This window comes from Lagenorhynchus albirostris, chromosome 15 (assembly GCF_949774975.1).
Source record: "Lagenorhynchus albirostris chromosome 15, mLagAlb1.1, whole genome shotgun sequence".
Classification (NCBI taxonomy): domain Eukaryota; kingdom Metazoa; phylum Chordata; class Mammalia; order Artiodactyla; family Delphinidae; genus Lagenorhynchus; species Lagenorhynchus albirostris.
The window spans coordinates 70,689,743-70,715,769 of NC_083109.1; the positions used below are offsets into that span (position 1 = coordinate 70,689,743).

The following is a 26,027-nucleotide window of genomic DNA, read 5'->3' on the forward strand; positions in this document are numbered from 1 at the left end:
TCGGGCTGGTGGTGATAAATGGCTCTTGTTGGTGCTGTCCTTTTTTCCCCCACTGCTTCTCGGCCTTAGATCTCTCCTGCTGCTACCAGTGGATGAAGATTTATGGCTTCCTCAGACTTGTAATACTTGGGTGGACAGAGGCCTAATCAACAGAGCCGTCGTTTACCAAAATGCTGTCAGAGTTGATGAACGTCATCGGCTCTTAGCATTAAATTGGTAGTGAAGGGATTGGCCTTCCAGCGATTTACTGTGGGGTGGGCTTTCCTTAAAGGCCTGGAAAGCAAGTTCATTGCAGTTATTAAAGCAAAGGCTTTGTCCTCGCTCTGCTGCCATATCCGCTTTCCTGTTGGGGGCCAGGCAGCTTAAACACCTCCAGGAAAGCTCGTGAATGAAAATGTGAAGCGTGTGGGGCCCTTCCCTTTGTTTTCTTCTTTTTTCTGAGTTTTGAAAACCCCTGCAGTGAGGACCATAAATGAAACAACCCATAAAGCATCAGGCTTCACAGTGACCTTGCTTGACACAGACTGTCAGCACGCGAATGCTGTTATTTGTAAGAGATCAGACAGATCCGGGAAGAACATCTCAAATAAGGTCGATTTATTCCCCACCCCAACCCAAAGCTGGCTCTGTCAGTATCTTCAGAGCTCTCCCACCTCTAGAGGGAGCCGTTTACATACTGCACAACCTGTGCAACCATCCAGGGCACCCCCAGGCTTGCTCTTTTTTTCTAACTGATAATAAGCGTTAATGCAGACCTCTTAGAATACTTTGCTAAGAGGGGTGGCAATACACACAAAAAACTCTGAGCACGAGACTGGGCTGAGTGTGGCTGAGGACAGAACAAGCTGGCCTTGGGCTGGCAAACTGGAACACGGGTGTTTAGGCATGAGGGCTTTTAAACCCTGTTCCAGTATATGGTCGATACCGCAAGGGAGTATCAGGTCTGGGCACTTGCAAGTAGGCAGGAGAGAGCAGCCGCTTAGAAACACCCACTCTGGGTAAAGTGGTGTGCCGAGCGGGGAGCCAGCCAGAAGCTTGGGCATCATCTTCGCAAGGGCGTGAAGGTGGGAGACAGGGAGCGGGTGGGTGAGCCCAGGGACTGGGTTGGAACCTGCCACCTCGCTCTCCTCAGCAGCAGGTGGGCGTCCTCGTATGGGCGGGGCTGCTTGCCATCTCCTCCCGATGTGGGTAGAGGCACCTCCCTGGGGCTGGGGCGGGAGAGCCGGCCAGATGGAGAGACTATTTATTTCGCTCTCCAGCACCCACTCAGTGTTTAGACACTCTTTCTGGACCGCATTAATTTTGTCACATGTTGCTTCATAAACACATTTTCCGTTATGTGTGCTGGGTGGGTTCCTTGAGGCCCGGACATTGGTTTAAAAATTATTTTATATCTTGACATGTTTCCAGAGCCTAGTATGCAGTTAGCACTTGGTAAGGACTTGCTGATTGTTCCTTAATGCCTATTGCAAACCTGTCTCCTGATATCTTGGTGAGGTGAGCGGTTGTGCTAAGCTCCTTGGAGGGAGGACGGAAAAGCTGCAGCACAGAGAGACACACATGGACTCTTCTCCTTGGACGCTGGAGTGCCTTCTCGTATTTATAATTAAGATCAGACCAGTAGAGCTGCATTAATCTCAACTCTCTTACTTGCCAGTGGGAATTCCCACTTCAGGTATGGCTGGATCCAGGTGCTCAGACAATGTAGCAGGGCTCATTCACCATCACCCAACTCTGCTTTTTCCCATGTTGCCCTGGGTGAACCAAGATGGCCACCAGCAGCTCCCAACTTACATTCTTTCACCTGCTGTTACATTTCTTTGGCTTCCCTAAACCAATCACCCAGAGACCGTGGGCCAGCAGGATCTAATGCTCAGAGTGGCCAGGCCTGGGTCATGTGCTCTACCCACCCCTGGATGTACATGAATGCTTGGGTTGGGAGTGGGGAAAGGGAGGATTTCCCAAAAGAAAACCAGGCTACTTTTACCAGAAGACAGGGGAACGCATGCCGGACAGGCAGAAGCAATAGTGCCCACCACAAAACCTCACAGACCTCCTGATCTCACACCTCGCCAACTTTAATGTGCATATAAATCACCCGGGTTCTTGGTAAAATGCAGATTCTGATTCCTGCATCTGAGGTGGGGCTTGAAACTTTGCATTTCTCACAAATTCCTAGGAGAAGCCAATGCTGCTGGTCCCTGGATCCTCGTCCCACCCCTCCCTTTCCAGAGAAAGGAACAGAAACCCATGGAGGAGCCAGGCTGCGCCCCAAGTCTGGGCCCCGTGCCCAGTGGTCCTCGCTCTGTTCCCCCTCCTCCTTCCCTTCTCCGCTCTTGGACTGTTTCTTCCCAACTTTTTTTTTTTTTTTTTGCGGTACACGGGCCTCTCACTGCCATGGCCTCTCCCGTTGCGGAGCACAGGCTCCGGACGCACAGGCTCAGCGGCCATGGCTCACGGGCCCAGCTACTCCGTAGCATGTGGGATCTTCCCGGACCGTGGCACGAACCTGCGTCCCCTGCATCGGCAGGCGGACTCTCAACCACTGCGCCACCAGGGAAGCCCCTTCCCAACATTTGAACGTCACTGAGTGGTTTCCGGGAGGAGGGAGGAGCACACTGTGGAACACCCATCCCAGCCATGAACTTCAAAGCCTTCACAGCTTCATCCTGGTCCAAGGCGGGAAAGCCCCCAGGAGCCTCTTGGCCTGGAAAGGCCCAGGCCTGTGGATTCCGTGGTGCCCGCCCTCCACGTGGTGCCCACTGCTGGCGCCAACAGACTCTCTGAGAGCGAGTTGACAAAGCCTGGGAGGCAGTGCCACCACACGGGAGGCCAGAGCCCAGGGCAGCGAGGCCGACGGCCAAAAGGAAGATGGGTGGAAGGTGCAGTTCCAGAAAGAGCAAGGCGCACTTGGAGTCTGGCGAGCATCGCCACAAGGCGGGATCGCCCGTGGAAGGAAAAGTGTCCCAGGGCCCCTTCCTCGTGCACCTCTGCCTCCCCGTTCTCCGACGGGGGGCTCCCTACCTGCCTTTTTCTGCCTCTTACACTCTCCAAGGCCTTTTCCTGGAATGATCTAGAGCCCAGCCCCTGCCCCTTTAGTGCTAAATAGTCTCAGGAAATTCTTGAATCCCTCCTTGTTCTCCCCAAAGGCCACTGTGGCCCAGGCTGGGTACATTTCTTCTTCACTTGCCTGTTGGGGACAATACAGCGTCGAGGTGCAGGACTGGGGTCAGTCAGAAAACTACAGCCCCGGGGCCAAATCCGGCCACAGCCTGTTTCTGTAAATCCAGTGTTCTGGGGACACAGCCGCGCCCATTTATGTCGGCACCGCCCAGGGCTGCTCTGAGCTACAGTGGAGCAGTTGGCGGTTGTAGCAGAGACCGCAGGGCTGGTCTATTCTTTACAGGAAACTGGCTCATCCCTGTTTTCGAATAAGGCCTCTGGAGCCACGCTGCTGGGGTTCAGATCCAGGTCCGTGGCTTCCTAGCTGTGTGGCCTTGGCCACGTGGCTTACACCCTTGTGCCCCGGTCTCCCCCTGGGATGGCTGTGAGGACTAAGTGAGCAAAGGCCCCCGAAGCTCTTGGAGTGGCACCCGCTCTGCATTAAGTGACTTGATGCCCCAGGTGACGGCAGGGGGTGGGGTGGGAGTGCGGGCGGCGTGGACGCGATGAGAAAGAACGTCCGTCCTAACCCACGAGAGTCCCGCAGGTCAGCAAGGCTCACCATCCTCATCATCTAGATATAGTAATAGCTCGTTTCACTAAGCTTGTGGGGAAGCTGAATCTCACCCCGGGGGTGGAGGGTTCTTACGCTGCGGCATCGGGGGAAATGCAAGCTCTAAATCACCCTTGACTGTCCCTCGGCGGGGAAGCAGGTCCAGTCCACGTGGCTTGGTGGACCTCTTCTGACTCTCAGAGTGACGTTTAAGGAGGCCCTGGCTCTCGGACTTGTGCACGGGCGCGGCCTAACACATAGGGAACGCCTCCTTAGACGTTGCTCCCTGGGCACCTGGCCCGCCTCACACAGGCCCCAGCCTCGCTTACCAAGTCTAGCACAGCCAAGGCTGGACCGGTGGTGGCTTCTTTGCTTGACTACCCAGGTACTTTGGTCCTGGGTCCATGGTGGATGAAACATACCCTTGGGGGGAGGTCTGGCCCCCTGTGTAGACTTCATGTCACCTAAGGTGAATGGTGCAGCCCCACTGCGCTGCTCATCACAGCCCCTCGCCAAGGGCTCAGCCCATCACCACGAGTCATCCTCATGGCAGTTCTGCGAGGAAGATGTCATTAGTGCCACTCTGACAGATGTGGAAACCGGTGCCCAGCGAGGGTCCATGACTCGCCCAGGGCTGCACAGGGAATAATCATCACAGTGCCAGGGATCGAACCCGTCTGCCTGAATTTAGAACCCAGGCCCTAAACCACATGTGAGCAACTCTAAAACAGCCACAAAGAGTGACGAGTGCCCAAAGGAGGGTTATCCACTAGGGTGCAGCTCAGCTGCACATAATGGACACTGAACCACTGGTGCTTAAAGACTGTTGCTGTTCTTCCTCTGACACGAACAAGGCATTTGGAGGCAGCCAGGCTGCTAGGACGGGTGGATGATGCCCCCAGGGACCCAGGCTCCTTTGGTTTTGCCGTCCTTAGCACATGGCTTTCTTTCTTATTCTCACAAAATGGCTACCCTGCTCCCAAATGTTACATCCACATTCCATCAGGAAGAAGGATAGAAAGATAATGGGCAAAAATCCTGTGTCCCTGAGTGAGTCTTTTTTTTTTTTTTGGCTGCGTTGGGTCTTCGTTGCTGCGCACAGGCTTTCTCTAGTTGCGGCGAGCGGGGGCTACTCTTTGATGTGGTGCATGGGCTTCCCATTGCGGTGGCTTCTCTTGTTGTACAGCACGGGCTCTAGGCCCACGGGCTTCAGTAGCTGTGGCACACGGGCTCAGTAGTTGTGGCTCGCGGGCTCTAGAGCACAGGCTCAGTAGTTGTGGCACACGGGCCTAGTTGCTCTGTGGCATGTGGGATCTTCGTGGACCAGGGCTCGAACCCGTGTCCCCTGCATTGGCAGGCGGATTCTTAACCACTGCACCACCAGGGAAGTCCCCCTGAGTGAGTCTTGATTAACAGGGCAACAGTGGCTTCCTCGGCGGCTCCTCCAGCCGCTCACATCTGCCTCACACGCCTTCCCAGCTGCAAGGGCCTCCAGCGACACGACCATCTTAAAGGGGCACAACGCCGACTCGATAGAATCGGGGCTCCATTAAGTCAGGATGGAGAGGGCCATGGGTAGCTATTGGGTGGTCCGACACGACCATCTTAAAGGGGAACAACGCCGACTCGATAGAATCGGGGCTCCGTTAAGTCAGGATGGAGAGGGCCATGGGTAGCTATTGGGTGGTCAGGGAGTGTCTCCAAAGTTTAGATAGGACTTGGGTACATGGAGAAGATTTGAAAGAACGGCCTTAACGTCGGGAGAACAGCATGAGCAAAGGCACAGAGGTGGGGGAGTCTGGGGCCCAGGCGAGAGTCAGGACTGTGTCACCAGCAACATAAACCCTATTCACATTGGCTTAAGCAAAAGAGAGGAAGCTTCAGCGATGTCTTCCTTCAGGCATGGCTGGATCCAGGGGTTCTGAACAAATCCACCAGGACTCTGCTTCACTCTTTCAGCTCTCTTTATCTCTGTGGAAGGGGCACAATGGTCCCCAGCAGCTCCTGGGGTGCCTCCCTGTAGCTTAGCACCCCTGTAGGAAGAGAGCACCTCCTCCGACAGCTGTAGCAGGAGCTACTGTCATTGGCTGCCTTAGGTCCATTCCCGTCCCTGAACCGCTGGCCAGGCGTATTGTGAGGGATGGAATGGGCTGATTGGCCAGGCCTGAGTCACATTCCCACCCTCCCTTGGGCCACATGTGGACTGAGTCAGGGAGGGAAATGGGGCCTGGAGGAAAATGAGGGAGACCTTTCCTGCAGGCTGGGGAATGGGTGCTGGGCTGCAGATATTCGGGGTACAGGAAGCAATTTTGCTTGGCCCAGGTGTCAGGTGTGTGAATGTATGTGTGGGAATCAATGCGGGAAAGATCGGTTGGGGCCATGTTGTAGAGACCTTCACATACCAGGTATACACCATTTAGGGTACAGGTCTGACTCCTAAAGCAAGGAGATCCAAATATTGGCTTAAACAACATGAAAGTTGATGTCTCTTGACAGGTTAGCGGTGGGCAGTCACCTTGCTCTGAGAGTTCACGGAGGAACCCCAGCACAACCTCTTTTGTCACTCCAGCATCCTCCAGCTGTCGCCCCCTCCCCACAGTCCTCAGCAGTCGGCAGGAAGGGGGGCAGGGCAAGGGGGGGGCTCTCCCCTTCCCTTTCCGGGCACAACTTCAAAGATGTACATGCCCCTCTCACCCACCCACACACATCACGGACCAGAACGTGTTCACCTGCTCCCTCCCAGCCGCAGGGGATGCTGGGAGCATCACTTGAACATCTGGAGACTCAGTACAAGAGAGAAAGGGGAAACGGACATTCCAGGGACAGCCTGTGGGCTGCCACACCAGGCCAAAGGATGGGTATCCTAAAGAATGATCCAGGGAGTGCTAGGAGGAAGAGGCCCCACCACACAGTTTCCATGGCCCCAAAAGTTTGGGGTATGTTCCATCTGTATTCTGTTTTAGGATATCCACAGTGTGTGTGGAGAAGGGGGTGAGGGGGCCCATTAAAGGCCCTGAGAAGTCCTGGCCCAAAACCCGGGCTTTCCTAAACTCATTTAGATCACAAAACCCATTTGGGGAAGTTTAGCACCCACTAAAATTCTACTGATAAGTTATTTCAAACCAAAAAAGTTACTGAAAAATTCTACTGAGCACACTTTGGGCAGTAAGAACCAGTAAAGGCTTGAGTGGAAGTGGCGTGACCCATCCAGCTGGCCTTCCCGGGATGACACCGGGCCAGGTGCACCCCGACCTGGCTGCTGTCATGTGCAGCGAACCCCTACAGTGCTTGCCCCTCGGAGGAAACAAGAGGTTCGTTTCACTGTATCTGAAACAGTCTGACTTTTTGTGTATAGAAATCTGTGCAGATCAGAACAGAAGCTGGCCCGCGGCTCCACATCGAGCCTCCTCTGGACTATTCTGAAGACTGTGAGCCACGTGGGGGTGTGATTGTCAAGGCAGAGGATGCTCCTGGGGATCGTCCACAGGTAGGACTGGCCTCAGCTCGGGGCTATAGCGGCTCTCGGGGGTGCTTTCTAACAGTTACTTATTCCTTCCTTTGCGAGCCCTTGCCTTCCTTCACTCTTGCATTTATTTCCCGCACTTTAACAAGCAAACAAATCTTGTGCTAGACGCTCTGCTAGGGAGGGACCCAGTGTCCAAAGGTCAGCAAGGCTGGTGTCTGACCCAAAAGAGGCAAAAGCATATAATCCCTTTACCGCAAGAGGGAGCTGAGAGGTGGGGCAGGGCATAGCGGGACCAGGAGGGAGAGTATCTAGGAAGGCTTCCTGGAGGGAGTGACATTTACCTGGTTCCGAAAAGCTGGATAAGAGTGTGAGGGCCAGGGAGGTAAGGATAGGTAAGCCGAGCTGATACTCAGCCTGTCCACATCTGTATGCCTAAACCTGTTGTTAAATATTTTGAATATCTGCGCCCCCTCCCCCTCCTGCCACGGCACCAGAAACCACACATGGCAACACCCAGAGGCCCTGTGTAGCTGTAGCTCAGAGTCCCTGGCCGTGTAGCAACTCACAGGGTTGACCATGGGGTGTTTCACTCCCCTTCCTCAAATTGTCATTTCATTTCTGAAATCCTTGGAATTGCAACAGTAAACCCCAGTCTCCCATTCAACAAGCATTTGTTGGGTACCTACTTTTGAGCATCAGGCTGTGTCCTAGGCACCAGAGATGCAGAAATGAACAAAACTGACAAGGGGCCTATTCTTAACAACTCATGTTCCCGAGGGAGAGACAGACAATAAAGAATAAAACCAAGAAATAAATAATGCGATTTCAGGTATTGATACGTTCTAGGAAAACAAAACAGAAAGGGGAGATGGGACAGCCAGGAGATCAGACAGCATGGGAGAGAGGGAGTATTAGACGGTAGAGAGGGAAGGAACTCCTCTCTCAGGTATGATGTTTCAGCTGAAACTTGATGGATAAGAAGGAGCCGGCTTTGGAGCCAGCAATGGGAAAAGCATTCCAGGCGGAGGGAACAGCGGGCACGGATGACCTGAGGCTGGGCTTGTTCAAGGGTGCATGATGTAGATGTGATGTGAGCCAAGGGGAGTTAGAAGGCGATGAGGTTGGCGGGGTAGAGGGGCAGACCTGGCACGGGTAGGGATGGAGAGTTGAATTTTATTTCAAGGGCATCACTCTTATAATTAGAATGAGTATGTAAATTATCTCCATGGTTATATACAAGCTAAATTTTAGAGAGGAGGCAGAGTCAAGTTGCTAAGCCAGTCCTGCCCCATTTGCCAGAATGAGACTGTTCAGCCACAGACCCGGGCTGCAGATTCCAGAGCCTCACCAGGAGGACAGACTTCCTTCCGCATGTGACCTTCTGTACCAAAAACCTGCTTTTCTGAAATGAAAACAACTCAAAAAGGAGACGGGAATGTCATCCAGGAAACATTCCTCTGATCACCATTGCATGTTGGTGTTTCCTTCTTTGCTTGTAAAGGAAGGACGATTTAAGGAGCAGGGGATCACTTTGTTTCACATTCCGGCTGCAAAAAATCTGAAAGTTAAAGTTAATTGCAAATTTTTGTCTTCCTGGAAAAAAAAAAGTCCTTTTCTATGGAAGGACCCAAAGACCTTGTTTCCTTAAAAACAGTCCACAGAAATGGGATTTTTACAGTGGGAAAAATCGTGGACTTTATTGCCCTCAACATGCACCTCCCACACGACACAGACAGACAGACAGACAGACAGACACACACACACACACACACACACACACACATGCTTTTGAATCAACCAAAAGGTTCTCTGCTCAGGATCAGTCTGTGCAAACAGCCCTCAGCTTCCCTTAGGGAGGCGGGTTTGAAGCCAAGTTCAGTCTGTTGCAACCCTAGCCCCGCCCCCTGTCTCAGAACGCATGCATGCCCTTCAAGCAGGAGGCATGCTCGTCCTCTCCTCCTTTGGCCATTTGGTACCGCCTGTTAATTGAACATATACAGTCTTCCTTCTTTTGCAAGCTTCCAAGCTCCCTGCAACACCACGCAGCCTGTCCCTCACAAGCTATTAAGCTCCATTAGCGTTCCTGCGTGAGCGTGCTCTGAATCAGCATCTCCCTGCTCACCCGCAATTAATTTTCTCCACTGTGAGTGCCTGATTGTATTTCTTCCTTCCCTTTTTCTCCCCAGCTTGAGGGGGGCACTCCGTAAGCCTTCACAGTTAGTTTCCCCTTAGAGTTATTTTCCTGCTAAGTGAAAGAGTGAAATGGCCACGCCAGTTTTTGGCAAAGACAGAAGCCTTAATAGATGCAATCTGAACAGAGAAGGAAAAATAATGCCTGGCTACGTATACTCAGCCCCCCTCACACTGTTTGCAAGTGCAGTCTGAAATGGAGCAAAAGGAATTGCTGTCCGCATGTGTACTTTTCATCTGACCTTCACTGTTGAAACACACCAGCCTTTTTGCCTTCAGTCAGATCCTTAGTGAACTTCAATTTCTTGGCACTCTGAGTTCACAGACCCGCATATGCAGACGTGTTCTGTTGGCCTTCACCCCCGCTGACTGTGCCTTTTTAAAAGATGTGAATTACTCGCTGACATTTAAGAATCAGGAGAGTTCATGTCAAAATCTGAATTGGGGGTTTCTCTTGAAAAGTCGAAAGATTTAGGAATTACATTCTTAAATGACAGCTGCGAGTGGAGCTGGGGGGTAGCTGTCCCCTTAGACAAGTGTGTGCTGCACGTACCACAGTCCCCACCATGCCCCAGGCACCATCTAGACGCTGAAGCTAAAACAGACAAGTACATAATATGCCAGCAGATGATCGGGCTTGAAAGAGAACTAGGGCAGAGTAAGGGGCTAGAGAATGTGGGCAGAGGCTGCCATGTGATATGGGAGGACGGGGCTTACCCTTGATGAGGTGCTGTGTGAGCAGGGGCCTCAAGGAAGCCAGGGAGTGAGTAGGTAGAGAAGAGCTTCCACACACAGGGAGCAACAGGTGCAGAGGCCCCGAGGAGGGAGGACAGCAGGGAGGCCAGTGTGGCTGGAGGTGAGTGAGCAAGGGGACAAGGAAGAGGGGGTGAGGCCAGAGACGTAGCCAAGGCTTAGATGGCACTGGGCTTTGAGGGCTGCGCTAAAGGTGAGGGATTCTACTTTGAGTCAGAGGAGAAGCCATCGTAGGGTTTTGTAAGCCATTGTAGCTTAACAACTCCAGGGAAAGGAGGACACCTCTTTCTTTCCAGAGAGTTCTGCCTAAGTGCCAGGTCTTGGTTATGTTGGCTTGCCTTGGGGTATGTGTTACAATGGATAATAAGGCTCCATTTAAATGCTTTCGGCTCCATTTAAGAACCAGGAATGAAAGTACACATTTTTTTTTCTATTATTAAGGTATCCTTTTTTTCCTGACAATGCATGATCAATGTTAAAAATTCAAATGATAACACAGAAAATAAAAGTCCTCTCGTAATCCCACTGCCCCAGAGATTAGTGCCGTGAATAGGTGGGTATATTACCATCCAGACTAAAAATTGCATATATTCATTATTTTCCTTGAAAGTATATATTAATTATATCCAAGATGAGATAGTTGATCTGGAATGTTCCAGTCCTGGCCTGTTCCCAATGAGTGGTATTTTTTGCATTATCTTATCAGTCCCTGAGAGCGTGACAGGTGATGGGAAGAAGATTGGCCCACTCCGGCATCTTCTGGAATACCTTCTCTGAGTTTTTCTTTCCATTGTGTAGATCCTGGAGTGGCGTGAATTGGATATTTGGCCACAATTACAATTCAGTGTTTTGAAGTCATTGTTACTTGCTGACACATACAACAATTAAAGGCCTGTCTTAACCCGTGTGCCGCCGGCAGGGCTGCCACATGTGGACTCTGCTGTGGTCCATGAAGGCTCACCCACCTGTCGGTACAGTGTAGATTATGGGGCTGCGCCATCACTGGTGGAGCATCCCTCAGTGGACCAGCCTGCCCCACTTTGTCCCCGGCAGGGCTCCTCAGCAAATCCCTTCAGTCACCCTTCATTAATTTCAATGGTGAGACTTAAAAAAGGAAGGATCGTTTTTTAGGGCAGTTCTGTTGCTTGGGAACTTCTGCTGTTTCAGATTGCCATATAAATAACCTTTGAGCGAGTGCCTTTTTAAAAAAATTTATTTGTTTATTTATTTATTATTGGGTCTTCGTTGCTGCGTACGGGCTTTCTCTAGTTACGGCGAGCGGGGGCTACTCTTCGTCGTGGTACGCGGGCTTCTCATTGCAGTGGCTTCTCTTGCGGAGCACGGGCTCTAGGTGAGCGGGCTTCAGTAGTTGTGGCACGCGGGCTCAGTAGTTGTGGCGCACGGGCTTAGTTGCTCCGTGGCATGTGGGATCTTCCCAGACCAGGGCTCGAACCCATGTCCCCTGCATTGGCAGGTGGATTCTTAACCACTGCACCACCAGGGAAGTCCCTTTTCTTGATCTTTTATTGTTCTTTCCACATAAATGGGATTATACTATCCAGGCTATTTGATAGCCCCACTGTTTTTAATCAACAACATGCCAGGGCCATCTTACCACACCAGTACTCACTCAGCCATCTGAACCCAGTGGCTCTGAGCACTGTTTAGGTTGTTGGTGGCCAGAGTGTGAATCCCGGACCACTTACCAGCTGTGTTCCTGCAACGGTGTTGGTAAATCAGGGATGAGTTTGATCAGATGAGCTTTAAGAGCGAGAATGACTTAGGGAGGCATAGAGACCAAGAGAGAGAAAGAGGACCCCATACATCTCCAGGGACGTAAGTTTCTTTTACTATGCCCAGTTCTCTCTGCTTGCCCCTAGGATACCAAATCTCCCATCAGCACCACGCCCTGTGATTTTAATTTCTCCCTTCTGAATGTACATGGACGCCCCAACCCTCCAATCAGTATAGACAGAGAAGGGATCCTCTTAAATATTCAGGATGTAATGGTAAGATGGACTTTCACATCCTAACTGTCAGGGGCCAGGGTCTTCATACCAAGCAGCTGGGCCATAGGATAGACCCCACGAGAGAGTCTCCATTTACACCTGGGAAAACAACACAGATCACAACAGGATTGGATGTTAACAAAAAACCTCTGGCCTACCCACCAGAAGATTTCAAACAACACACAAGAGGCTTGACTTAATGCCATTATTTTCTTTAATGATAGTAAAAGCTCACATTAAATGAGCACTTACTCAGTACCTAGCACTGTGTGGAGTGTATAACATCCATCACTGCATTCATTAACCCTGCAAGTTACTTGCTAGGAATTTTCATTCTCATTTTATAGTTTGAAGAAACTGAGGGATGAGAACTGATGTTGCTCACCAAGGCCTCAGAGAAGCCCAGACTGGAAGCCCAGACCCCAGGACTCCTTGTTCCATAAAATTAACAATCACAGGCCGGGAATTGCGCTAAGCTGTTTTTGGGCAGGGTCTGTTGTGAATATCATTGATGTTCTGCCTAGGAGGAAGGTGTTCAGAGGTGACCATCCATCGGTTCTGCTTAACTGTTTTAAACAACCTGGAGAAGACCTCTCCTCTGACAAATATTCCCCCAGTGAACCCCGAGCTGGGAACATTGATGAAAAATGTTTTTCAAAAGTGAAGTCCAATGAGGAAACAACCAGACAAAGCCAAATTGAGGGACAGTCTACTGGCCGGGAGTCTTCAGAAATGTCAGTTGCATAAGAGACAGAGAAAGGCTGTTACAGATTAAAGGGGGCTGAAGAGATACCACAGTTATGCGATGTGAGATCCTGGGAGGTTGGGGGGATTGCTCTAAATTTAAGGATGGTTTGGAAAAATTAATGAAATTTGAAAATCATATTATATTAGAAAATAATACTGTATTGATGTTAAATTTCCTGAATTCGGCAATTATATTGTGGTTATGTAGGAAAAGGTCCCTGTTCTCAGGTTTCTGAGAATTGGTGAAGAATTGTTGAATATAGGTGATGGGTATTTGGGCATTCATTATACTCTTCTATTATACTATGCTGATAAATTTTCTACGGGTTTTACATTTTTTCAAACCAAGTTTTTAAGAAGCCAGTACATTAAGGAGGAGATAAGCTGCTTCAGTAGAGCTAAGCATCAGCAAAGGAAGAAATAGAGAAAAGTAAAAATAAGGAGACCTAGTTTAAAGAGCTTAGCAGGATTGTATTGATGTCAGTTTCTGGACTGTGCTATTGTGCTGTTGTCATACGGGATGTTACCGTGGGGGAGACTGGATGAAGGGTACATGGTATGGTGCTGTATTGTCTACAGTTAGCTCAAAACAAAAAGTAAAAAGCTAACTAAATAAAAGAAACACAAATGTCCAGGTCATATCATCCAGAGGTTTTGATTCTGGTTCTGGATTTGGACTCAGACATGGTTCCTCTGTTTAAGCACCCCATGTGACTGTAATTTGCAGCAATATTTGAGAACCACCGTTATAAGGAAAAGATAGGGCCATGGATCTTAAAATTTGATATACACAAGAATCACTAAGGTACATCAACAGATGAATGGATAAAGAGGATGTGGCACATATATATACAGTGGAATATTACTCAGCCATAAAAAGAAACGAAATTGAGTTATTTGTAGTGAGGTGGATGGACCTAGAGTCTGTCATACAGAGTGAAGTAAGTCAGAAAGAGAAAAACAAATACCGTATGCTAACACATATATATGGAATCTAAAAAAAAAATGGTTCTGAAGAACCTAGGGGCAGGACAGAAATAAAGATGCAGACATAGAGAATGGACTTGAGGACATGGGGAGGGAGAAGGGTAAGCTGGGACAAAGTGAGAGAGTGGCATGGACATATATACACTACCAAATGTAAAATAGATAGCTAGTGGGAAGCAGCCGCATAGCACAGGGAGATCAGCTCGGTGTTTTGTGTCCACTTAGAGGGGTGGGATAGGGAGGGTAGGAGGGAGATGTAAGAGGGAGGAGATATAGGGATATATGCATAGCTGATTCACTTTGTTATAAAGCAGAAACTAACATACCATTGTAAAGAAATTATACTCCAATAAAGATGTTTAAAAAAAATAAAAAGGAAAAGTAAATAACAACAACAAAAAGAATCACTAAGGAGATATATATATATATATATATATATATATATATATATATATATATTTTTTTTTGCCCGTGCTGGGTCTTAGTTGCGGTACATGAGATCTTTGTTGCGGCATGTGGGATCTTTAGTTGCATCATGCGGGCTCTAGTTCCCTGACCAGGGATTGAACCCGAGTCCTCTGCATTGGGAGCATGGAGTCTTAACCAGTGGACCACCAGGGAAGTCCCACGATATTTTTTTAAATGCATATTTTAGGTCAAATTTTTATGCTAAGAGAGTTGTTTACAGGAGGTAGCACAGTTTTTAACAGATGAACTCCTGGGGATTCTGAATCAGAAGGTCTGAAGATTAGAGTCTCTCTCAAATGGAAGGAAAGTTTTCGAGATCATTCGGACTTTGTGGCTTTGATTTTGGGACTATAAAAGAAAGAAATGTTAAAATTGGAAGTCAAAATCTCATATGTCAGATAAAATTAAGATAACTGTAAAGTAAAAAGCAAAATAAAATAACAACAAAAATCCGGAGGTTCACAAAAGCCAGAAAGGGATGAGAGGGGGCTCTTCCCTTGTCTTCAAACCATATCCTGTACTTCTGGAAACTCGGGTAGGAGAGGATGTCACTTAATAAATGAAAGATACGAAAGCATAATAGCTCCTGGCAATATCTCCTGTATTATAGATCAATTTCTCTCCAGAATATTGATCATTCGTATTAAGAAAAGACTAAATTATATTTAATATACATATTCTTTTAAGAAGACAAGGACGTCTTATCTATTTCAGAAGTACTTTCATTTAAAATTATTTTATTTAGGTTTTTGACTATTTAAAGGGGTGAATTTTAGATAAATAGAAAATTCATTTTATATTATTAAGGCATTATTATATTAAGAAAATGAATATGCACCCTTCCTACTTGGTTTTCTCACTTCGGTCACATTCAAAATATATCGCACATTCAAAATAGGTCTCAAACTTGAGGGAAAAAAATTCAGAAAAAATAGGGGCATGTAAGAGAGGATTTCTTATTAGTTACGACTTGCAAAAGTTACGCTTAAATTCAAGATAAGGGTAGAAATATAGTGATAAATGGAAGAGGATATATCCAAAGGGGAGGGTTTGGACCCGTGACCTCAAGGGCCAGCTTCAGCTCACGGGTGTGTTTCATTGGCTGGTCTGGTGTTGTGCTATAATCATTATTGTTGCTGTTTTATGGGGTTGGCCAAACTGGAAAAGAATCCGAACGAACTTTTTGGCCAAACCAATATTTTGAATTAGAAAACTTTTATTCTGAGCATATGCACCCTTCACTCTGCCGTAGTCTTCACCTCTCCCTGTTGTCTGACACTGCATCTCCCATTGCTGTTTCACACGACGTTACATTTTCTGAAGATGTAGGGAGCTCGTGGCTCCTGTTTTAGGGAGGAAAAAGAACCAGTGACTGTGACTCAGCAAGTCTGGAGAGGGTAGTTTGAGCTTTTCTATAAACTCTGTGGGGACTTGGCTAAGTCACACTCTTTTAGAGCCCCATTTCCTCCCCTACAACAAAAAGGGATAGATTAGATATTTCCTGTGCCTGTCAGCTCTGAAATCATACATCCTAAGGGGGAGTTTATAGGTGTTCCCATATTGCAAAATCCACAAGAACAGAGGATACATGGTAGCTCATGGAGCCCTCCACTCATCCATTTCTGAGGCTGTTTGCAAGTTACATATTTAGAGCTTAAACACCCTCCCCCCCACATCCCAGATCTAAGCTTCATGGTGGCAGAGACGTGTGCTATCTCTTGCCTGCCGTGTCTCTGGCCCCTAGAAAAGTGCCTGGCGTAGAGTTAGTTTGCAAATCTTTGTTAAGCAAGTGAATTGGGTAGTTGATTGATTGAATCAAGGAGCTAGCGTGGCAGAGAGGTTGATTAGGCACCCTGGCCAGCCCACACATAGCTGAGTTCAGTTATCACATCGCTAAGTTATAATTATGATGACAGTATTTTCCAAACTATGAATCAGGACACATAATCTGACAAAGAATTTCTGTGCTACTTGGGGTAGAAGTGTCAGTTTGGGAGATATAGCTTGGATTCTGAAATACTGGGATTTCTGGCAGAGGGTGCTAATTAAAATGAAAATTTAAATGACATGAGTGAGGGGGGTTGGGGGGCAGTACCAAGGATGGCATTGGCCTGGGTGTCAGGGCATGGTAGAAACTAGTGGGGATGTAGGGAACAGTCTCTACACAGCTCAGCTGACTGTCGTAGGGGCCCGGTGGCGCCAGGCTTTCTAATTTTAAGAGAAGCCAAGTATCTGGGCTTGTTTGTGTTCGATTTCTCCCATTTTTTTTTTTGGTAACTAATTCACGATTTTCTATGAACGAAACGAGATGTGCCTGCTGGCCAGGTGTGGTCTTCAGGCCACCAGCTTGCAACTTTTGATTTAGACAATGAAAGCTTTGTTAGCTCCTGACAAGAGAAGAGGAAGAGGTTTTTTCCTTTCCAGTGACACTTGAGTTAGCCCCTCTGGTACCAAGAACCATCAGGGGCATGGCATCCTGAATGTACCCAGAGATGCCCAGCTGGATAGCTCAGACCAAAGGACCACCTGGCTAATGGCATTAGGAAGGTCCATGCGCAGGTAGGTCAGACAGCACAAAGCCAGCTGAGCAGGAATAAGTCAGTGATGAGCATGAATGATTTGTGTGGAATGATGCTGAACAAGCACTAACTACCCATAAAATACAGGTCCAGAACTGAGAGATGTAGTAATCCTTTCACCTAATAGAGCATCCCTGTAAGTGAAGATACTGGATGGTATTTGACTTCCTAAAGCATCCTTTTCAATCTTAATGAAAATTTAAAATGATCTCTGAATCAATACCAGAGTAAATAATCTTTTTTATTTCTTGCATTTATAGTCTACTTAGAATTTCTTAGGTATTTTCACATTATTTTGTCATTTTATATAACCTCTAATACATGAGTGATTTCTCATTAGAAAAGATTCAAACAATTAAGGAGTAAACTGAGTAAAATAGGAAAAGCTCTCTCTACCACCCAGACACAGCAGGCCCAGCTTTCAGTTCTATTGAGCATGCATACTTTATTTATTTTGTCGTTCATTCATTCATTCATTCATTCACTGTTTTCTATTTCAGTTCATTTCTGCTTTTATCTTGATTCCTTCCTTAAACTTTTTGGTTTAATTTATTGCTTTGATTCTCCCCCCACCCCCATCCCATAACCTGGCTTCTTACTTTAAATGCTTAATTGCCTTATTTTCAGTCTTGTTTTCTAATACAGCAATTTTAAGCCTATAAATTTTCCTCTGAATACTGCTCTGTCCTTATCTCACAAATTTTGCGTGTATGTAGTGTTTTCATTGTCAACTTCTTTTGGTTTGTGATTTTAGGGATTTTTTTTCTCTTTATTTAGAAGAGTTTTACAAATGTTCTAAGTAGAGAGTTTTTGTCTATCTTTCTGTGTTAATTTCTAATTTTACTACATCATAGTTAGAGATTGGTCTGTTTGATTTCTGTTGTTTTGGAAGTTTTTGAGACTTTGTTTGTGGTCTACCAGATAATTTTTATGAATGCTCTATGATATTTCAAAAGAATAATCATTCTCTTTTTGGTATAAAGTTCTCAGTATATCTATTAAAGCAAGCTATTAATTATGTTATTTAACCAGGCAATTATGTATGTCCCAGTATAGTCCCAGACCACCTATATCAGAATCACTTTGGCTTCTTATTAAAAATGTAAATTCTCATACCCCGTTCAAAGATATAGAGCTGGGTTTCCAGGGGGCATGGAGTGCTCAGAGTCTTCATTTTTAATAGGACTCCCAGAAAATTCTTATGCTCATTAGCAAACCACTGCAACAGAGCCCCAGTTAATTTTTGTCTATTTAATCTGGGTGATTTCTGTGAACTTATCAATGTTCCCTTATATTTCTCTGTTTTTGCTTTAGACATTTCAAAGCTGTCATTGTGTATATAGAGAGTCAAGATGTTTGCTGACAGGTTGTTTGTTTAATCCCTATGAATATATCAGTGTCATTCTCTTCGTCCCGTTTAAAGCACTAGGTGGGCCTTTTCAGTCTAAAGGCTTATGTCTTTCTTCAGCATTGGAAAATGTTCATTTATTATTGTTTTATTATTTTCCATTGTTTCTGTTCTATCCTCTGGAACTTCTCTTGGACAAATGTTGGCCCAGATCTTCAAGTCTCTTAATTTTTCTTTCATATTTTTCTTTTTGTCTTTTTTTTTTTTTTTTTTTGGCGGTATGCGGGCCTCTCACTGTTGTGGCCTCTCCCGCTGCAGAGCACAGGCTCTGGACGCGCAGGCCCAGCGGCCATGGCTCACGGGCCCAGCCGCTCCGCGGCATGTGGGATCTTCCCGGACCGGGGCACGAACCCATGTCCCCTGCATCGGCAGGCGGACTCTCAACCATTGCGCCACCAGGGAAGCCCTCTTTTTATGCTGTTACCATGTGAAATTGTTTGGCTTGAATTTCTAGCACATTTAATTTGTCACCTTTTAGCTCTTTCTGTACTTAGTTTATCTTTTCCAAAATGTTAATGATAAAATTAAAACTTGAGATCTCTAGCTGTTTCTTTTTCATGGATGAAATGTCCTCTCAAATCTCTCCAGGCATATTAATTTTCAGGATTCTAAAGTCTTCCTCTGCTTATTCTATTAACTCGCTTTCATTGGGTGTTCGTTCTTTTGTTAATTAAATTTTGTGCCAATCTTCAGAGTTTTGGTTTTCCCAAATGTTTGGTCATTCTCGGTTGTCTGCTCATCTTTGTATTTGAGAATCCTACTTCTTCTGCCTGTTCTATTTAATATAACCTGACCTTGATGTTGGTTGGGGCACAATATGCTCCGGGAGGCTGTGTGCCTTAGCTCCTCTTCCAGGTATGGGAACTCCTAGCTTACTTTGGGGAAAACAGCCTCCTGGAGCATTGCCCACATCCAGGCATCAGCCTGTGTGCACTTAATACAGCTGGGGAGGGGCCAGCAGCCCTGAAAGCAGCCCCCAGTGAATGCCCCAGGGCTTCTTCTCACTCCACCTTGACTCTGGACTCAGCTACACACACACACACACACACACACACACTTCCTTGTATGGAAAATTTTACTGCCTTGTTTTGGTCCATAGTTTCCTCTGCTTTTACTGCTTCATAGATGTGATCTCTGCTTTCTTGCCTTTCAAGAATTCCTCAAAATTTCTAGTGATCCAGCAGCATTCTGTGTTGTTTGGTCTCTATCCTGTCATCCCTATCTGATTTCCTTCTCTTGGTCGAAAGATCAAAAGCCACCCTCCCACCCCTGCTCTGGGCAGGCTCAGGTGAGGCAGCCACAGCACACTGATGCCACAGGGTTTGCCCAGGGCCTCATAGCCAGGAAATGGTACCCTTCTGCTTCCTGAGTCTGTGCTCTTCCTCTTATATCACTCCACTCCTTAAGACAAGGATGGCTTTTTTCTTCATAATAATGGACATTTGAGACTGAACTCTAGGGGGCTTCATAAATAAATTTAGCTTTGAATGAAAATCAGTGAAAGAAAATCCAAGGTTGAAAGCGGGCAATAAGAAAGTAGCAGAAAACCAAAAACATCGCACAGGTACTTGAAGCTCAGATAAAACTCATATTTTCCTAGCCATAGTTCCATCAGAATAGATGTAGGGAAATGTGATTTAAAAAATATACAGCATGGACCCTATAGTTAGAGCTCAAGTCACTTTATTCTGGGAAGTTTGTGATCTAGATGCCACCAGGCTTGAGGTGTGGACTGGTAAGCCTCAGATGTGGGTTCTTGACTCTCGTTATATTAGTAATTTCTTATGGAATGGCTGTCTTTATTGCCAGATTATAAATTCCATGAGAACAGGGACTCTGTCTTATTCCTCACTCTATCCCTAGCACTTAGCAATCAGACCTGCTTACGGGGACACATATATTCAACAATAAATGAATGAATGAAAAGAAGGACATATTAGTTAATTAACCCCTCATTGCAGGGTAAAAATCATTTCTGGGTCAGGCGGTTTAATATATGTAAAATGGCTCATATAAGGCAATAGGAGTTGGTGGGAATTATTGCAACTAACAGTGCATGCAAATCCCACTTTTATAAAATTGCCAATCAAATGAGGACATCACTGGGGGTTCGCGGCATGTCCATGACCTCTACGCAGAGACTGCTGCTTCCTCTTGAGGACTCAAAGTATCCAGTGTGGCTTCATGGGCTAAACGTCTGATATTCTTATAGTCAGTGTCAATAGGGTCTGAGAGATAGAAAAGAATATGCTGTCATCTCAATGTTAAATTTTCTGTAAAACCTAGACCTCTGTTAGAGCAATCACGAAACACTAATTCATAGCTATTATCTCATTGCATCCCTTCCACAAACTTGTCAGGTTGTCAGGGAACATTTTCCCACGTGAGAGGTGGGGGCTTGAGGCTCAGAGACTTGCCTGGGGACATAGGGCCTCTGGAGTCGGGCCTGGAACCCACACCCAGAACTTAGGACAAGCTGTTCCCTGTTCTAAGTGGAGTTAGGGGCTTAATGCTTCATCCACTAACACCGAACACATACTTTAACACGTTCGGTGGCCTCGTGGCAGCTTTGTGTCAAAAGCTCTTACAGGCAGGTGTCATCAATTTCGTGTAAGCCAATGGGTGATCGCAGAGCGCCTGACTTTCATCTCACTCTAGAGACCACTGGCTTCCAATGCATTGATGCCAGGCAGGGAATAAACGTGGGCATGGAATGAAAAACCTGGACTTTGGAGTCAGACAGTCCTTCATCCAAACCCTGGCTCTGCCCTTGCTAACCACATGGCCTGGGGCTGCCATTTAAGTGCCCTGAACCTATAAGATAAGGACCCCTACACACAGGGGTGGTGGGAGGCTGCAGGGAGATGAGGTGTGTAGAGGGGTTAGCCTGGTGCCTGATATGTAGCAAAAGCTTTGTAATCAGCAGCTGCTGCCATTGTTATCACAATTGTGGTTGCTATTGTTGCAGACATTTCATGTGCTATGGTGACCCGGTTTTGCTCTTTTCCTAGCCCAGCAGAAAAGAGGAAGATCAGGCATGTAAGGCACTAATCCACTGACCATGAAACCTCGGCTGCGTTTTAGTCACTGGTCCAGCATCCTTCCTTCCCTCGCCTCCCCCTGGCTCTCTAGCAAGAAGGCCAATTTGTATACAGTCCCATCATCTGCTCCCCACCTGTGGTATTTGCAGCCTGGCCTTCATGCAGAAGGCTTTCTGTTGAAAGGGCTTGAACTGAACATTTTAAGGGCTGAGCATTGAAATTGCATATAACAAGGTTTTAAAGCAAAGCTATAAAGTAAGTTTTCACAGAGCTTTTTCTGGATGACAGCTTCAAAGCAACTGGTAGATGCCCTAGCAGGGTATCCCTTTGAAGTATCGGCAGGTTGGCTTTCAAAGCAACCAACCCAAGGTCCTCATCTTTCCAGGTGGAAAGGATTTGAACAGCTTTCTCGAGGGAATGTGGCTACTTAGTTCATCTCCCCTGTGCCCCTGGAACAGATGGTTTTAGATCACGTGGGCATTATAAGGGCCTAGGTTCTTAAAGTGTGCTCACCCAGTGTAAGCAAATGTATTATTTTCCTCTGTGAACAAGATAGCAGTAATGCAGGATCTAGGCTTCTTTTATATATATATTTACTATATATATTTATAGTAAATACAATTATGGCATTTAAATTTGCATTAATTTGCCAGAAGCAAAACCAACAGAATTATTGAAATTCAGATTTCTTTATCACAAGAGAGATTTCTTAAAACATCCCGTCCGTTTAATAAATTATGAACAAAATATTAAGAGATCGGAGTTGCCATTTTTTAAAACCCTGTTGTTTCCATTTAAGATGGATATGAATTGACTAATCTGCTATGGAAAATGAGGCCAGGTTGCACCCACACTGCCTGCCCTCTTCTGTTTTTTTTGTTTGTTTGTTTTGCGGTACGCGGGCCTCTCACTGTCGTGGCCTCTCACGTTGCAGAGCACAGGCTCCGGACGCGCAGGCTCCGGACGCGCAGGCTCAGCGGCCATGGCTCACAGGCCCAGCCGCTCCGCGGCATGTGGGATCTTCCCGGACCGGGGCACGAACCCACGTCCTCTGCCTCGGCAGGCGGACTCTCAACCACTGCGCCACCAGGGAAGGGAAGCCCCCTCTTGTGGTTTTTGTGAGCTTCGCTAAGAGCTTAGGTTTAGAACATTGCATTTTGGTCCATAACCCGGATACGTACAATTGTCTAATACAGTTGACCCTTAAATAACACCGGTCTGAACTGCATGGGTCCACTTGTACGTGGGGTTTTTTTCAATAAATATAGTTCCTGTATTTTCACTTTACAGATCTTTAAGTATGGGGAAAAGTTTGTGTTCGGTTAGAGATCACAATATGCGAAATCGAAAGAACTGGGGTTTGAGTCCTCTTCTCTGCAGACTGTTTCAACTTCCTGCCCTTGGGTGAGCCATTTATCAATTCCTTTGCTTTTGAGGCAGAGATAGCAGTACATGGATTTTCGACTGCATGGGGGGCAGGGCCCCAATCCCCGTGTTGTTCAAGGGTCACTTGTATTTCTTTAGTCTCTAAACATCTTCAGTGCTCACCATTAGACCTTTTATCATAGGGTCTCCTGGTCTGTGTTCTTTATTTTGATTTTACTTTTCATTGTTTGGATTTTGTCCTCTGGAGGTTTTTTTCCGAGAAGGACTTATGGGTGCTATATTTATATTACCGGAATTTCTCCCTGTTGAGATTGGTGGCTTGTTACTTTTAAATCTGGACCACTTGAGTGGATACAGTAAGTTAGACGCTGCCCATCACCTGCCAGCGTCGAGTGCCGCAGCTCACCCATTTCTGAATCCCTCTTTTGGGGACAAGATGTGTTCCAGGCAGGACTAGAGATCAGTGACTATCAGACAACTGGCTGTTCAGGGTCCTCCACACCACTGTTCCTACCACTCCTATATGGAATTTATTTATTTTCAGGAGTAAGGATTTAAACATAAATGTAAATACCTGATATTTTTCTATTTATAAAATTGAAAACATGCTTATAATAAAAAATTAAGTAAAACAAAGCAGAAAACAAAGTCCCCATAATGCCACCCCAGAGAGAATATTAAGAGTTTGATGTTTCCAGACTTTTTGTATGCCTATATGTATACATACTAATATAATAATTTTTAAAAGAATCAGGTTTATACTATATGTACATTTTCCAACATGCTTCTTTTTACTTAAACATATATCTTGCTGTCTTTCTGAATCAGTGCATGAGACCTACCTCATTCTCTGTAAGGGCTGCCTGGGGCTCCGTCAACGCCTGCTCTATTAGTAATTTAACCCATCTCTTACTAATGAACATGCAGGTCATTCTCTTTTATAAATGATGCCTCAATGATCTTTGCATACTTAAGAACGAAGGGTAAATTCCTAGAAGGGCTGGGGTGAAGGGTATGCACATTGTTAATTTCTAGTCAGCCATTTCTGTCATCTCGGCCTCCAAAGTACATCTCAAAATGCATCTTCTGTCCCCACCTCTGCTTCCACCTTCCTCTTTACCTGATACCGCAGGTGCAGCTGTCTGCTGTCTGCCCTGTTTGCATCCTGGCCCCGCCTCTCAAAATCCACTTGGTATCCAAGAGCCATAGTGATCTTTAAAAACAGAAATCAGATAATGCTGTATTTCTGCTTCGCACCCTTCGTGAGCTCTCATGGTACATGAAAGAAAATCCAGACTCTGCTCCGAGGCCTACAAGGCGCTGCCCCCGTGACCCCCTTCCTGCTCCCCGCCCTCCCCTCCCAGTGTGTTTGGTACCCGCTGCCCTCCAGCCATTGCTGCCTCCAGGCTTTTGCCTCTGCCGTTCCTCCTGACATACCTTGTGCCCCAGACATTCACTGGGCGTTTCTTTATCACCCAGCATTCCGTGACCAGCTTTCAACAGGGCTGCCCTCAGCCCACTCACTCTTGGTTCCATCATGCAGGCAGGCTCTTTCCTTCCCAGTCCTGGCCACATCTGAAACGCCCCTGATTCTTTTTCTTCGTGCACTGATTGCCTGAAGCTTCGCCATCTTACTCCCCACCATTACCTCAGCCCTCAACGCAGCGCCTGTAGCACACCTGCGTGTGTGAATAAACGTATGATAATAGTTGCCGCGTCTTCTTCCCCACTGGCTGGACCACAGAAGTGAGTCTGTTTTACACTTGGATAGTCTAGAAGGAGCAGGGAGCTGTGGCTGAGGGCACACGTCTCGACCCTGCCACTTAATCATTGTGACAGGTCGGACCAGCTTAAAGGCTCTAGGCCTCAGTCCTCCGACTTGTGGGGACTCCAGAAATTCAGTCACTTAAAATATGGGGCTACCACAAGGTGAAGGTGATGAAAAGGCTGGAGGGAACCTGCTCAGCTGACCGTGGGTTCTAGAATCCTAATGCCCCATCCAGCTATTTCCTGGAACTGGCAGTGGGTGGTAGCTCCACTCGGCCTTAGGCATCAGTGGGGAGGATTCTGGGCCCTGGGACCGACCAACATCTCCTGGACAGTTCAGTGACGTTAGGATTCGTTAACCCATTATTATGGGTGGCACAATGCAGATCAGAGAAGTTAAGTAACTTTCCAAGAGTCACATCACTAATGCCACCGCCAAGGCAGGTGGGTGCTCTCCACCCCTGCCTACAGCTTCTACCCAGTCACTGACATAAATTAGTCATTCAGCACGTATTTGTCAGGCATCTACTATGTGCCAGGCAGTGTTCTATTTGCTCAATAAATATCACTGATACTTGATATTGGGCAGGGCGGGAGGGAGAGAGCTATAAAAGATCAATAGCTATATTAGTTTCCTGGGGAATTCCCTGCTGGTCCAATGGTTAAGACTCAGTGCTTCCACTGCCAGGGACCTGGGTTCAATCCCTGGTCAGGGAACTAAGATCCCACAAGCTGTGAGGCATGTCTAAACAAACAAAAAAAATGTTTCTTATTGCTGCCATGACAACTTACCACAAACTTAATGGTTTATCTTACAGTTCTGGAGCTCAGAAATCCAAATTCCGTTTCATTGGTCTAAAATCAAGATGTCAGCAGACCTATGTTCCTTCTAGAGGCTCTAGAGGAGAATCCGATTCCTTGCCTTTTCCAACTTCTACATTCCTTGGCTTGTGCCCTTTCCTCCTTCAAGGCCAGCAGGGTAGCATCTTCTCTCCTCCCTAACCTCTGCTTCCACCCTTGTATCTTGTCTTTCTGATGCTGATCTTCCTGCCTCCCTCTTAGAAGGACCCTTGTGATTACATAGGCCCCTCTAGATATCCACGATAATATCCCCCATCTCAAGATCGTTAATCACATCTGCAAGGTCCCTTTGCCATGTAATATTCACCATCCAAGGTGATTAGAACATGGACATCTTTGGGGCCCACAACAGTCTGCTCTCGGGCCCCCAAAGATTCATGTCCACCACACATGCAGAATACTTCCATCCCATCCCAAGTTTCCCAAAAGTCTCAACCCATTACAGTAGCAACTTAAGTGCAAAATATCATTTAAGTCTCATCTGCTCAAAACTCCCAAAGCTCATTATCTATATCTAAATTAGCTAGGGGTGAGTCTATGGGTATTACTCATCTTAGGGCAAAATTTCTCTCCCTCTGTGAACTTTTAAAACTAGAAAACAAGTTATCTGCTCCCAAATGCAGTGGTGGGTCAGGCACAGGATAACAGTT

General features: G+C 46.8%; 1 protein-coding gene across 6 annotated transcripts in view; it reads left to right on the forward strand.

Moving 5' to 3' along the window:
* Positions 1-26,027, forward strand: part of KATNIP (katanin interacting protein) — a 194,319-nt gene that overhangs the window by 61,180 nt on the left and 107,112 nt on the right. For 4 of the 6 annotated variants that reach the window (XM_060124302.1, XM_060124303.1, XM_060124304.1 and 1 more), the window contains one exon: positions 7,071-7,202. The exons of the other annotated variants lie outside the window; for them this stretch is intronic. In XM_060124302.1, coding sequence (XP_059980285.1) covers positions 7,071-7,202 — 132 coding nt within the window. The remainder of the gene's footprint in view (positions 1-7,070; positions 7,203-26,027) is intronic. 6 annotated transcript variants of the gene reach the window in all.